The 14,449-nt window shown below is 42.5% G+C and overlaps 1 protein-coding gene across 1 annotated transcript in view; it reads left to right on the forward strand.

Moving 5' to 3' along the window:
• Window positions 1-13,815, forward strand: part of NTNG1 (netrin G1) — a gene marked incomplete at both ends in the record, with an annotated part of 365,829 nt that extends 352,014 nt beyond the window's left edge. The window contains one exon of the mRNA XM_080691481.1: window positions 13,562-13,815. Within this exon, the coding sequence (XP_080547607.1) occupies window positions 13,562-13,815 (254 nt within the window). The remainder of the gene's footprint in view (window positions 1-13,561) is intronic.
• Window positions 13,816-14,449: the final 634 nt, after the last annotated feature.

Below are 14,449 nucleotides of genomic sequence, written 5' to 3' on the forward strand. Positions count from 1 at the left end.
TAAAAAAATGAAAGGAATGTTTCTGATCTCTTATCTCAAACCCCGCCCCCACCCCGCGCGCACGCCATCCTGGCTTCTTTCCCTCACCTCCGTCCCTTCCCCAGGTGAAAAATTGTATCATCAAAGGTATGTGTGTAGGGGTACAAGTTCCCAGTCTCTTCCTGTTTATGGAACAGGAAAATGTATGGTATGCATGTATGTCTCCATCATCTTGCATCCAATTAAGATGTATGACTACAATGTACCAATTTTAAAAATTTTAAAAAACTTGTATGGGAACCTCTGAACAATCGCCAATATCCATCCTGAGCTGGAGTGTGGAAGCTGCTCAGCAGCTTCTCCTTGTGTTCCTAATCAGCTTCCTTTCCCATTCTCTGCCCGTTTTCCACCCTTCCCCTCAAGACACTACCTTATGCCTGCTCACGCTCAGCAGATGGCCACATCTCCTACTTCCGGGTGACTGAAATGAGTTCATTATGGAAAACCCGCGCCCTGCTCTCCAGACTATAAGCTTTATATCTATACGTATCTTCTCTATTCCCTTTTCGCTTTTATCCATCTTGTTAGCAATTTACTTAGTCTCACCTTACTTACTAATAAAGTATATACCCACCATTCAGAAAGAGGCAGAAAAATAGGACATTTATTTTTTGTGTATGTGGTACTGGGGATGGAACCCAGATGCATTCTACCTCTGTACTACACCCCCAACTCTGTTTTTTATTCTTCGTTTTTGAAACAGGATCTCACTGAGTTATAAAGGGACTCACTAAGTAGCTGAGGCTGTTCCTGAACTGTGATCCTCCTGTTTCAGCCTCCCAAATGCTGGGATTACAAGCATACGCCACCACGCCTGGCTAAGGATGAATTTTATTTACTTATTTAGTAAATATTTAGGGAGATTCCATCCAGTGCCAGAGACAGTGCTGCACACTAATGACAGAAAAGGGTAGTAGACTGGAGCTTCCCACAAACTCAATCTTCAAGGGATAGATTTTCTTTGAATTAGTTTTATTGTTGTTATTGTTCATTTGTTTGTTTTGTGGTACTGGGGATTGAACCCAGGGGCATACTACCTCTGAGGCACAACATGAGCCCCTCCTATTTTTTTTATTTACTTATTTATGGGTTTTTTTTTTTTTTTTTTTTGGTGGTACTGGGGGTGAAACCCAGAGGCTTTCTACCTCCAGGCTATACTCCCAGACCCATTTTATATTTTATTTGGAAACAGGGTCTCACTAAGTTGCTGAGTAGCTGAGGCTGGCTTTGAACCTGCGTGATCCTCCTGTCTCAGCCTCCCAAGTGCAGAGATTACAAGCGTGCGCCACCACGCCCGGCCTTGAGCCCTCCTATTTTTATTTGTTGTTTGGAAACAGAGTCTCATTCTATTGCAGAGAATCTGGCTATACTGCTGAGGTTGGTCTCCTACACTGCTGGGATTCTTCTGTCTCAGCCTCCCAAGTACTGGGATTACAGGTGTGTGCCACCACGCCCGGCCTCTTTCAGCTAGTTTAAATCCAACTTTGATCCCTTCTACTGGAGAGGTGGTGGGAAATTCAATCACTTGTTCTTCAGAGGTAGAAATGTCCACTCATTTTGCACTGTCTACACTAGTACAAATGAAACAGCTATCAGTCCACAGATGCCACTAGCTCAGAAACCTTGCCGGGCGTGGTGGCGCACGCTTGTAATCCCCACGCTTGGGAGGCAGAGACAGGAGAATCGCACAGGTTCGAAGCCAGCCGCGCACGCTGGCTTAAGAGACCCTGTTTCTAAATAAAAATGTAAAAATGGGTCTGGGAGTGTAGCCCGGAGGTAGAAGGGCTTCCAGGAACCCCAGTACCACCAAAAATAAAAATAAAAATAATTAAAAAAAAAAAGAAATCTCTGCTGACTCCTCCATTCCCGGGGCTGTGGAATCCTTAACAAGTCAAAGAACCTGTATCTATGACACTGGTGTGACTTTGAGATTTTGTTGGTACCAGCATAGATTTGTGCAAAATGAGTGCCTTCTCTGAGATGACTTTTTTGGACATTTAAGATACTTGGTAGTTTTATTAGAAATCTATATTAGTAATACAGGTACTGAAATTTTGCAAAATGTGATAGGGTGATTCATTTCTGAAATAAATTGCCTTTATCATAAGAAAATTTTATTTTCTCAAAAAACAGTAATTCCCTTCATCAGTATTTTTAATATATTCAAAGGACTATATATTTATTTGAAGCAATTGGGGGGGGAGTGAAAAGTATAAAGACAACAACTTGAATTACTAAAATCAACCGCACATTTTGTTACCATTGATTTCAATACTTCTGCTAAGGCTTCCGTTCTAGAAGGTATTTGTATTATTTGTGTGGATAATACTGGATTGACATTTTACATCTACTTCCTCCTGACATAATGGCATGGACCTAGAATTGATAGTCTCTACCTGGATGTGTGTTGCTGTTGAGTGTGGATACCCCTCCCCATGAATGCCATCTTTCACCTTGAGCTATGAGTAGAGGCTGCTTTGCACCTTTTAATTAAACCAGACAAGTGCCTTGTCTGATACCTGATGAGAAAATCTGTGATTTCTCAGCACCGTTTTTATGAGCACCTTGCCTGTGTCTGAGTCTGAAGGTGTTGACCTAAATAGGATTTCAATACATCATTAATGATCGCTTTGGGAAAGGTGCCCAGCCTTCGGCTTGGAGGATTCTCAGTGAATTCTTAATTCGATCTCAACTTCAGCAGAGGCTTTATTCGGATTGCAAAAGCCAAAGCCTATAGGGGTGTTTGGGCAGTGCTCCTGCTCCTGCATCAGAGCCACCATGACCCCTTTCAGGCCAGCTCAGATTCTGCAGACTAGACATGGGCTCCTTCAAAATGAATGAGCCATTACTATGATGTTGTAAGCGATGTTCCTGTGGTCCAGCGAGAGAAAGTACCACTTTGATAACATGTGCTTTGATGTTAGATAAATAAGAAGAGAATGGCTGCTCCCCACAGCTGCACTTGCTTATAAAGCCACATCTGACCCTCCAGCTGACAGCATCCACACCATCCTCTATACCCTCCTTGGTCCCACTCCTACCCCAAAACCAAGTAGCCTGGATGCTGTCACATGGAAACCATGCCATCCGTACCACTGTTTACAGAAGTATACTGACCCAGACAGGAGATAGACTAAGGGCAAGAAATGGAGAACGCTTCCACATGGTAGTTTCCAAGTTCCTGCTGTTGTTTGTACCTGTACCTGACTCCTCCCCACCTTCAACAGAAACACACTTTATTTACATACTTTGATTGTTACAAGAAAATCATATCAAATGAAAGTATAAAAGTCACCTCTGAGAAAACAGGCATTGCCACTCCAAGGTGACCTTGCAAGGCTTTGTGGAATGCACAGAAGCTGAATACAAATATACTTTGACTCCAGGCTCTCTCAAGATTGCTACTCACAGAGCACACACAGAGCTGCCTTCCAGGAAGGTCACTGCTTCCCCTCTCACTTCAAGTGCCTTGGTTTGGATAGAGGGTGACAAATGGGATATTCTGCACTCTTTGGCCTGAGCTTCTAGCATTGGGGAGGACTGAACAGGGAACAGAACACTAACAAAGAATAGTTAGGTGTGTTTCATATTCTTTAGAGCACCTCCACATAATTCATCTCTGGGCTCACAACAGCCAGAAGTTGGGGCAATAGAACAAGTGCTATTATCTCTGCTTTGGAAGTGGGAAAATGTGGGCACCGAGAGGGTAATGATTTCCCCAAGTCCACTCAACCCATTAACCATGCAAGATCTTCCCCTAATTCTCTTCTTACCACCTCATGCTTTTAGTGCATGTGAGGGGAAAACTATTCTCTTCTGTTGGGCACCAGATAAGACTGATAGACAAAACAGCTACCCAAGTCATTAAAACTTAGTCATTCTAAAATTAAAGAAGTCTAGGAGTCATCAGATATTTGATCAGAAAGGAGAGGAATCTCAAAAGCTTTGCCTTGATAAGGATGTAGTTTGGTTACTGTTGTTGAAAATATTCATACAAATAATAAAACTCAAGACCTTTAGAAATGCCTACTTTAAGCCCTATTCCTAGCATTGGAGTTGTGAGATTACAAATTCTACACATGCAATTACATTGCTGGACTGGCCTGTCACCTCGAATATTGGTTTCCTGGTTAGATAATGGGTAGGTGGGTGGATGGATGGATGGGTGGGGATGGGTAGGTAGATGAATGGATGGATGGATGGATGTCACTAAGTAGTTTTATGATATGTCTGACAGTGAATTGATGCCAGAATTACTGGTCAGAATTAGAACTCAGGTTTCCTGGCTCTTAACAAATGATATTTTTTTCCTTTCTACCATACCACCTGTGATGGCCAGATGGAAGTGAGAAAAAGAGGAAGAAATGCAGTTATAGTAGCTAGAACCTCCCCCTCCACTAAAAGGGCCACTAGATTACATTCTGTAAAGTTTTTTCCACACCCCAGGATCTGGCCTGTAGGTTCAGTGTTACATCTCACCCCTCACAACTTAGTCCAACAGCCACAAAGGCTGTGTAAGTGGGTCATAGTCACAGCTCTCCAGCTCCCTGCCAACCAACTCTCAGATGCCTAAATCAGACCTAAATGTAGCACACATACCTTTGTTATTTGCCTGTTGGGCGGAGGTTATTCACACTGATGTCGTTTTGCAAAGGACAGGAACAATTTGGAGCATCTTTCCCTCAGCAATCCTGGGCTTGTTTCAGGTGGTGAAGGTAGAGGTCACTTTATTAATACAGCCATCAAGCAAGCTGCCATGGTAACACATTGCATCGATCCCTTGACGTGCAGGCGACCGAGCCAAAAAGAGAAACTTTCAAGTCTATAAATACAGACCCTGCATTGCTTGAGTTTCACTGCTCACTGACAGGGTTAGCCTAAATGTATAGCTTTGAACCAAACACAAACAGAGAACAGAAAACTTCCCTCTGGTATTGCAATGGATCATCCTGACCATCTGGGACTGAGTGACCCTCAGGTAGCAAAAGAAAGAAAGAACAGAAAAAGTAGCAACACTAAGTGCTGGCTGGCACCCTCTTTGAATATCTAGGTCTGCTTTTCCATACCTCCTAGAAAGGATTAAAAGAAGAATGAGGAATTAAGGTCTTGCAATTTATATCATGACAATAGATTAGAGGTCGAAAGGAACAGGTACCATGTAACCATCACAACACAAACACAAAACAAAATAAAGAAATGGATCCTCGTTTACATCTCTATGACTCTCCTCATCCAGAGTATAAGAAAAAGAAAGAAAAAGAAAAACGGAAGAAGCAGTGTTCATTTCTATTCTTTCACTGTGGAAATTCTGAGTGTTTCTATAAACTCATGGCCGCTGTGCCAGCTTATTTATCTACTATTGTGCCTCGCTTACAGAAGCGGCAATCAGAGCTATTATAACACCTTGCTGACTTCAGCCTTTCCGCTAGGACCCCACACTTCATTTTTTGGCCACATAACTCTGTTTAAGTCTAACATTATACTATAACCTCATCTGTCAAAGTCTAAAGATTATCTTGGTCACGCCATTTGAAAGTAGTCCAAATATTGCAATAGCAGAGGGCTATAGGCCATGTGGTATGATATTGGACATACCATAAATAAATTCTCTTTATCAAAAGTAAAAGGATTTTTTTTTAGAATGTAGTCAAACTATTACCAGAGGGGTACTCACCTTTACTTCATCTAAGAGTCATATTTTACCATAACATAAAGTATTGTAGGTAGCAAATCACTATTTGCATTCAATATTATATCAAGTGTTGTATAAGGAATTTTAAAATGAACCTACCTGTTTACTGAGAGAAGACACTCTTAAACCATCGATTACATTAAACAGAGAGTTATCTGGATAAGCTTAAAATAAATATGCCACAAAATAATTTCTTCATTTTCAGCTTGAAGCCAATCTACATAGAAGGGTACCAGTAAATTGAGTTATAACTTGAAAGCTGCATGTTGAGTAGAAATTGCAAGTGGATTTTTAAATTCACAACTGCATGCAGGATAAAATGGAGATGATGTCAGTATTGTAAATGGGTGTTTATCCTTATGTCTGCTCTGTCAACTAGTGGTGGATGTCTGGAACCTTGTGTTAAGAAGGATTCTGAAGTTCAATGCAAGGGAGTTCCATGATTAAATAGTGATATTTTTGTCTTTGTTTCTTTCTGCCATAATACAAGTGTCTAACTAATAATGAATAGATCTATATGGGCTCAACATTCTGGAGGCTGGAACATCCAAGAGCCAACATGTGGCCGGGGCCTTCTTGCTATGTCATAACATGGTGAAAGGCCAGAGAAAGAGAGACACAAACCCATTCCTAAGATAATTCCTCTTAGCTGGGCATGGTGGCACACGCTTGTAATCCCAGCATTTGGGAGGCTGAGACAGGAGAATTGCAGGTTCATGGACAGCCTCAGCTACTACTTAGTGAGGCTGTTGCAACTCAATGAGACCCTGTTTCAAAATAAAGAATAAAAAATAGGGCTGGGGGTGTAGCTTGGAGGTAGAATGCCCCTGGGTTCTATCCCCAGTAAGGCAAAAAAAAAAAAAAAAAAAAGAATACTTCTTAAGCCAAGAGGGATAGCACATACCTGTAATCCCACTACTTGGCAGGCTAAGATAGGAGGATGGCAGGTTCCAGCCAGCCTCAGCAATTTAGCAAGACCCTCAGCGACTTGAGGAGACCCTATTTCAAAATTTAAAAAACAAAAAGTACTGGAGGTGTATCTCAGAAACAGAATGCCCTTGGGTTCGATACCAATATCACACACGCGCGTACACACACACACACACACACACACACACACACACACACACACAAAGAGAACGCCTCTTAAATGTCTCATTTCTTATTGCTGTTACAATGGCAGTTAAATTTCAGCATACATTTTGGAGGAGAAAAACATTAAATCCACAGCAATTACCAGGTGTGGTGGCGCATGCTTGTAATCCCAGCATTTGGGAGGCTGGGACAGGAGGATTGTGGTTAGTGGACAGTCTCAGCTACTTAGTGAGGCCCTTTGCAACTCAGTGAGACCCGGTTTCAAAATAAATAATAAAAATAGGGCTGAGGGTGTAACTCGGAGGTAGAATGACCCTGAGTAGAATCCCCAGTACAGAAAAACAAAAACAAAAACAAAAACAAAAACAAAAAACAGAGCAATCTCCTATGAAGAGGGGTTGGTGGGAGAAGAAATTTACAGTCTAGATGCCAATGTATTTGTCATTCTCACACTAGCCCTCAGGCATTTCTAGTTTAAATTTCTATATGAGTTGATTTGCATTTGAAACATCGTCATAATGTGGTAGCACTCAAGAAGATGTAACATTTAATGCTATCAAAAACAAACCAACCAACCTTTGCCCTCTCCAGTGTTAGATAAAAGTGCAACAGGTCCATACCACTGACAATCTGCTGAGCACCTCTACAGAGGTAGGTACTTTTAGGTCTCCTGGAAGTAGAGAAGCCAGCTGTGTGTTGAAAAGCACAGCAGGTCATTTCCTGCCTTTCTCCCAACTGTTTCTTTCCAGAGGAGAGCAGTAGTCTTGCACCAGGAGCCCCGGGCTGTTCTAGTTCTACTCCACCTCATTGTTGATTTCCTCAACTAGAGCTTACCTGCATGGCCTTCGTAAGCTTGCTGCAAAGCTCTGGCATCACTGTCTCAGTGGAAGCAAAGAACAAATTACATAGCAAGGATGCTTCAGGTTCCTCTTACTCTTTAATCATGAGCAGTGCGACTGGTCTGTCTTAGATCCTGGTCTTCTGTATTTATTCCCCCAGGAAAACAATCCACTCTGATATTTCACTCTATACTTAAAGTCTCCTCAAATCCTCATGGCTCTCTACCTGAGAGCTCACTGTCCCTTAGGTCTAGAACTGCCAAGGCTTCCTCATTCTCTTTTTCCCAGTATCCCTCAGGGATGGGGGCTCACAGCTTTTATCACTGTGGCTGCACCTGAGCCACTACTTCTTCACTGTACCTCCAACATTAATTGAGGAGTATTTCGCTGTGATGATGGGAGGGTGTTGTCCTGTATCCTGCAGGGCGTTTAGTAGCATTTCTGGTCTCTAGCTCCCAGGGACATGATCTCTCTACTCTCTACCCACTAGTAACATTTCTGATGTCTCTTAGCAAAACCATCCAATATTGAGAACCACTCCTTTAGACTGACTTCCAAAGACCTTCATTAAATGTTAATTCCTCAGCCAGGCATGGTGGCGCATGTTTGTAATCCCAGCATTTGGGAGGCCGAGATGGGAGAATCGTGATTTGTGGACAACCTCAGGTGCTTGGTGAGGCTCATTGTAACTCAGTGAGACCCTGTTTTAAAATAAAGTCGGGTGTGGTGGTGCATGCTTGTAATCCCCACACTTGGGAGTCGGAGACAGGAGGATCGAAGTTCGAAGCCAGCCATGCTGGCTTAAGAGACCCTGTTTCCAAATAAAATATAAAATAGGTCTGGGAGTGTAGCCCGGAAGAGAAGGGTTCTATCCCCAGTACCACCAAAAGTAAATAAAGAATAAAGAATAAAAAATAGGGCTGGGGGTGTAGCTCGAAGGCAGAAAGCCCCTGAGTTTCATCCCCAGTACCAAAAAAAAGGTTAATTCCTCAAAAATTTCCAATCTTTTTTTAAATGATTCTTAAAGTCCTTCTGTCTGATTCAATGAAGAGCAGTGATTGTTTTTTCTTCTTTCCCTTCTCCAACTCAACGTGTCTTTCCATTCATACTCTTCCAGTCTGTCTATAATCCCTACATACCCATCCACTGCAGGAAGACTTTTCTGATTCATTTCATATCCTCCTGTGATCACTGCATTTCGCTGACAATTTTTATCTCTGTATCCTTCGTGGTCCGGCTTTCTCTATCTGTGACTTAAATGATGCTCTTCTTAAGTGTCCTGACTGCAGTCCTCATTTACTTGGACTACCACCTCTACTTTTGCTTCATGTTTTGTAACAATGACTATCACCATCCTGAGCCATTAAGTAGTTTTCCCCTATTAGCATAACACCTACAAAAGAACCTACGGACCACTCAAAGTCAATAGGTTCAAAATAAGTTAATTTCTTCCTTGGTCAATTTTCCCCTATCCTCCTTTCTTAAATTTCATTATGATGCATCTACATACCAAAACAAAAACCTTAGCACCTCTCCTATTTGCATGATCTGTATCCCAATCTTCTCCTTCCTTTCTCTTCCCGCTGCTCTAATCTAATCCCAGCGCATTCAGTTGAAGTGTCCGTTCTCCCTGCCTCCAGACTGTCCTTCTTGTGGTCTAGCTCGCCTTTATTTTTCCTTGAGAACTTCACACTGTTCTTACACCTTTGAACACTTCCTGTTGCCCACTATCTAGACCCTGCAGCGTGTTACATGAGACGTTCAGGAGCAGGATGCAACTTGCTACCTTGGTCTCTGTGCCCTTTGCCACATTCTGGCATCCTAGCCCTGGTGCCTTCACTAACATGTTTCATGAGGCTCTCAGTCAGGCTGTGGTCAGAAAATGGAAACCATGCTAGGTGGTTCAAACCTGAGAAGATGTATAGAAGATTTATTAAAGGAAATTGGTAAACAGTTGTCTTAGAATTTACAAATGACTAGAGGACACCGAAGTAGCTGTGAGAGGCAACTGCACACAGGTAGCAGCTATCACTCTGGGACTGAGCAGTTGCAGGAGAGAGGATGGAGTCTTCAGAAATTAAAAATTTTGGCTGAGCTACCTCATAGAACTGAGACCTGCTTCTCTGAGGAGGGATAATGCCTGGCTACTACCTATGCCTCTGAAATGCTGAGCAAAAGGCCCTTGGAGCTAGGGATCAAACCTCCAGGAAAGAGTTGCTGTCAGGCTGGTGCAGAAACCTGCAAAAGTGAAACAAAGCTGACTTAGCACAGAACTGAGTGCTGGAACTAAGTGTCACTGCTTGGATGGACGGCCATTGCAGGGTGATACTGTTAGAAAAAGCCATCAAACAGGTGCAAAGACATTTCTTTGTCCCTCCTTCCTCCTCTGCTTCTTTCTTTCTTTCTTTCTTTCTTTCTTTCTTTCTTTCTTTCTTTCTTTCTTTCTTCCTTTCTTTTTTTGCAGTACTGGGGATGGAACTCAAGGGCATTCTACTTCCAAACCACACCCTCAGCCCTATTTTTTATTCTTTATCTTGAAACAGGGTCTCACTGAGTTGCAAAGGGCCTCACTAAGTAGCCGAGGCTGTCCATGAACTGTGATCCTCTTGTCTCAGCCTCCCGAATGCTGGGATTACAAGTGTGTGTCACCACGCCCGGCTCCTCTGCTCCCTTATTGATATAATCCAGTAGACAAACTGCAGGGTTCTGGCTTCAACACCAGAAGGGTGGATTTAGCGTTCAGAAACAATTGCTGAGTAACTGGAAATGCACTCTCTCCCCTTACTTATGCAGGTTCCCCATCTATAATGCTTCTACCAATCCCTGCCCGATGCAAGCCTTTATTCAAATACAATCTCTTTTCTATAATCCTCTCTAATCTTCCCCAAAGCAACTGTTTGCATCATCATTTGAGTTTCCCAGCATTTTGCAAATAACTTCCTTTGTAGTTTTTATCATATTGGACTATAATATTTTTAATATGTCTGTCCATTTATTTTCCACCAAACTGTGAACTCCTTTAGGGCAGTTAGAGTTACAACCATAAAATCCAGCAGGATGCCTGACACAAAACAGATGTTGATTGAGCAGGATGGGGCAGAAAAGCACATTTAATGAAATTAATATTAGAACATTTCTTTTACATATTATATCCTCCCAAATAAGTTCAATCTCATAACACCAGAGATCATGCTTTAGGTTTCTATTATTTTCTTTGTGGTGTTTAGTGCAAGGCTTCTGTATGTTGAAGAAGAGTTCAGTGATATTTAACCATGTAGCCTATTCATCAACCAATACAATTGTGATATAATGACATGAAGATGGAGCGTGAAGTTATGAATTCCAGGTAAGATCTGTAGTTAGGTTTAAATATGTTTCTAACATGTGTTCACAACAGTTGGAGAGTTTTGTACATGGCAAAGTTCTACATTTGTTGAACTTTGATAGAAATAGCACAATCAAGAACCCAAATGTAATATAATGTAAAAATACATTCTAAAATAATGAAATATATTGTAGGTTTTATTTTTTCTATTTATATCTTACAGAAAATATACTCCCCCAGTCCATGAGATGATTCATCCTGGGCTACATCTGTTCCTTGTATTATTTATTAAATTTCTCACAACCATCAAAATCAACTAGTATATTATTTAAATGTAGGGAAAGTATTGAATTTTAACTTAATCACAAGCTTCTAAAAAAAGAACAAGAAAGAAACCTCTGTTCAACAACTGATTTACATTCAGGTCCAAGAAGAAAAATCGCTTTTTTTTTTTTAAAAGGGGGAGTGATATTTAATTAACTATTGATTTCTTCTCAATTATTCAAGGCAAGCATTTATCGATACTGATGGAACAGATATTTTCCTACTTCTGGTGCCCAAATGAAAGGAAATATTCCATTCAGTAATCTGCCACCTAAAACAAGAATGCTGGGAATCTTCTTTGGATTTGTTTATTCCGTGTTGCCCCAATTAAACAGATAATTCTTGAAGTATGAGCAAAGCAAAATCCTGAAACCCTACTGTCCTGTACCCTTTCTAAATTAACAAGGGCCCAAATCCCGAGGGCTCTTTTCCAGTGTTGTCTGTGAAGCTAAACACACTGTTCTTGGAGACTTTGCTTCACAGCTACAGATCTTGACATATTTAACCATAATTTTAAAAAATACTATAATTTGGGTCTAATATTTATGAGTTGTAAGCCACCCAATGAGAAAACCCATGGCATACTTTTTCCTATGTCAGAATGTTGAGCCTGAAGACTTTAGTAGCCCTTACCAGTCATTCCTGCCATTTACAAACAGCAAGTGTAGATACATTTTAATATTATACCCATACACCAGGCAGCTGTCTTAAAGATTGCCAAGCGAGTGTCAAGGAAGGTGGTCAGCCAAGGCCTTCCTTAAGACATTTTGTTTTAAGCTCTAGGTGTATCCGCCACCATCTTTTTCTCAACGCATTCACACACAAAGCATTAGCATGTGTATACATAAGAAGCTTCTTTGGGAGGTGACAGAACTACTGAACATGATTAATGGACAAGGCAATACTCTTTACTGAGGTTTTATGTAGAGGATGGAGCTTATTCTTTTAAAAATAGTTTTCACTTAGTAGTAACCTGGAGAGGGAGAGCGTGTGTATGTGTGTGTGTATGTGTATATGTGTGTGTGCACATGTGCACACAGGCATATGTGTATATTTAATTCATGTAGCATCTCTGGGGAAATTTGACCAGGATGAAAAAAAGTTACAATTTATAATTTTTTTTTAAAAAGCTACTTTTTCTGCTCTGCCTTCCCCTGACCCCCAGTCCAAAGTGGTCTATATGTGAAGTGCTTAAACAGCATATGTTGCCGGGAAGTGTTCCTGGCTCTTTTACTCTGTGTTGTTGTGTTAATTTCCCTAGGTTCTAATTCAAATTCTGCTCAATCAGTGAAACCTTGATTATCTAAAAGAATAAGAGACACGGAACCAATAAGGATAACCAGAACAGAAATTTGAAGATAAGAGAAATTGTTAGAGGTGAAAGTTACATGACACCGGCGGTGAATGAATTTTAGAATCCAAATGCTGATCTTGATTTATCCAAACCGATTCTCTTAATTGATGGGCATAATGAAAACTTTGGTAATCAGGGTTTCACCCTTGCATTTATTACTATTCCCTGAAATCAAGGTAACCTTGGGCTCTACTTCCCATATTTACAAGGAGGTAAAAATCCTAATAGGCTCTCAGGGACAAATGTGACTGACTGCTCTTCCTCACATTCCTCCCGTGAAACAAGCTTTCCTTCCTGTCTTCCCATCTGCCTGGCACCTGCCTGGAGCATGCTACATTCCCCACTGCCCCAAACCCGCATCCCCAGGCTTCCCCAGGGCTCTGCATGCCTGTAGCTGCTGGACTAGGGAGCTGGGAGAATGGCCCGACCCTTAGAGGTTCTTGGTCATTTAAATGATACTTCCTTGCATTTCAAATACCACTCATCTGCCTCTCATGCTCTGCATCCTTTTGATCACAAGCACTTATCCTTTAAAACCCCAGGAGGTCACAACAGGTCCCACTTCCAAAAAGAGAAGATAACTCCCAAACCAGGAGTATTGCATTACTTTGTATTCAGTAGCCCGAAATGGACAATGAGAATATCCAAGATTGCAGCAAAAACCAAGATGCAAAGGACTAATATGATTTTTTTTAAAATTTTTAAGGCAGCAAACTCCATTTATTTGGACATTGGAGTCACACGTTTAAGTTTGTGTGGGGCGGGGGAGGGGCGCACAAGATGGATAGAGTTGTTCCTTTTGTTTGTTTGAAGTTGAACCCATGATGTGCCAGATGAACTTAAATTGATTGCGCTTCTTCTCCCCGCACCCTCCCCTCCCCCTCGTCCTGCAGCGAACGTCTGCGACAACGAGCTCGTGCACTGTCAGAACGGGGGAACCTGCCACAACAACGTGCGCTGCCTGTGCCCGGCCGCCTACACCGGTATCCTCTGCGAGAAGCTGCGGTGCGAGGAGGCGGGCAGCTGCGGCTCCGACTCGGGCCAGGGCGCCGCCCCGCGGGGCTCTGGGGCGCTGCTGCTGCTGATGCTGCTGCTGATGCCGCTGCTGCTGCTGATGCTGGGGACCGCCAGCCCCCTGCCGCTCTAGGCGTCGCCTCCACCCTCGGCCGGCCTGCGCCCTGGGGAAGCAAACACAACCCCAGCAGCTGCTCCCAGCGCAGGAAACACTCGCACACACAGCCCCACTCAAACACCAGTGTACAAACTAAGAAGGCCTAACTGAACTAAGCCATATTTATCAGACGCGGACCGCACGGCGGAGTCAAGACTGTTCGTGGTGACTCCAGAGGAGTTGGCAGCTGTTGATATTATCGTCGCCGCCGCCACCGTGAATCACATCGCCATCTGCAGAGCTTATTGCGGATTGGAAAGGCTGTGACAGCCCCACCCCCACCCCCACAGGAAGGACAAAACACCAACCAACCAACCTAAAAACACTTGCTACTCTAAGGCGGTGCGCCCTAGCGCCGCTCTGCCCAGTGTGTGGACCAACCAAATAATAGAAGCATTCTTTGCTGTCAGGAGCGTTGTGGGTATAAGGAAGTCTGTTACAAGCTGCCAAATTGGCCTGCTTCAGTCCCTGAATCCCTTCCAACCTGTGCTTTAGTGAACGTTGCTCTGTAACCCTTGTTGGTTGAAAGATTTCTTTGTCTGATGTTAGTGATGCACATGTGTAACAGCCCCCCAAGTGCGCAAGCCAGTTGTACCCCCTGTATATCTTA

The sequence above is a fragment of the Muscardinus avellanarius genome, assembly GCF_963383645.1.
Source record: "Muscardinus avellanarius genome assembly, chromosome: 3".
Taxonomy (NCBI): Eukaryota; Metazoa; Chordata; class Mammalia; order Rodentia; family Gliridae; genus Muscardinus; species Muscardinus avellanarius.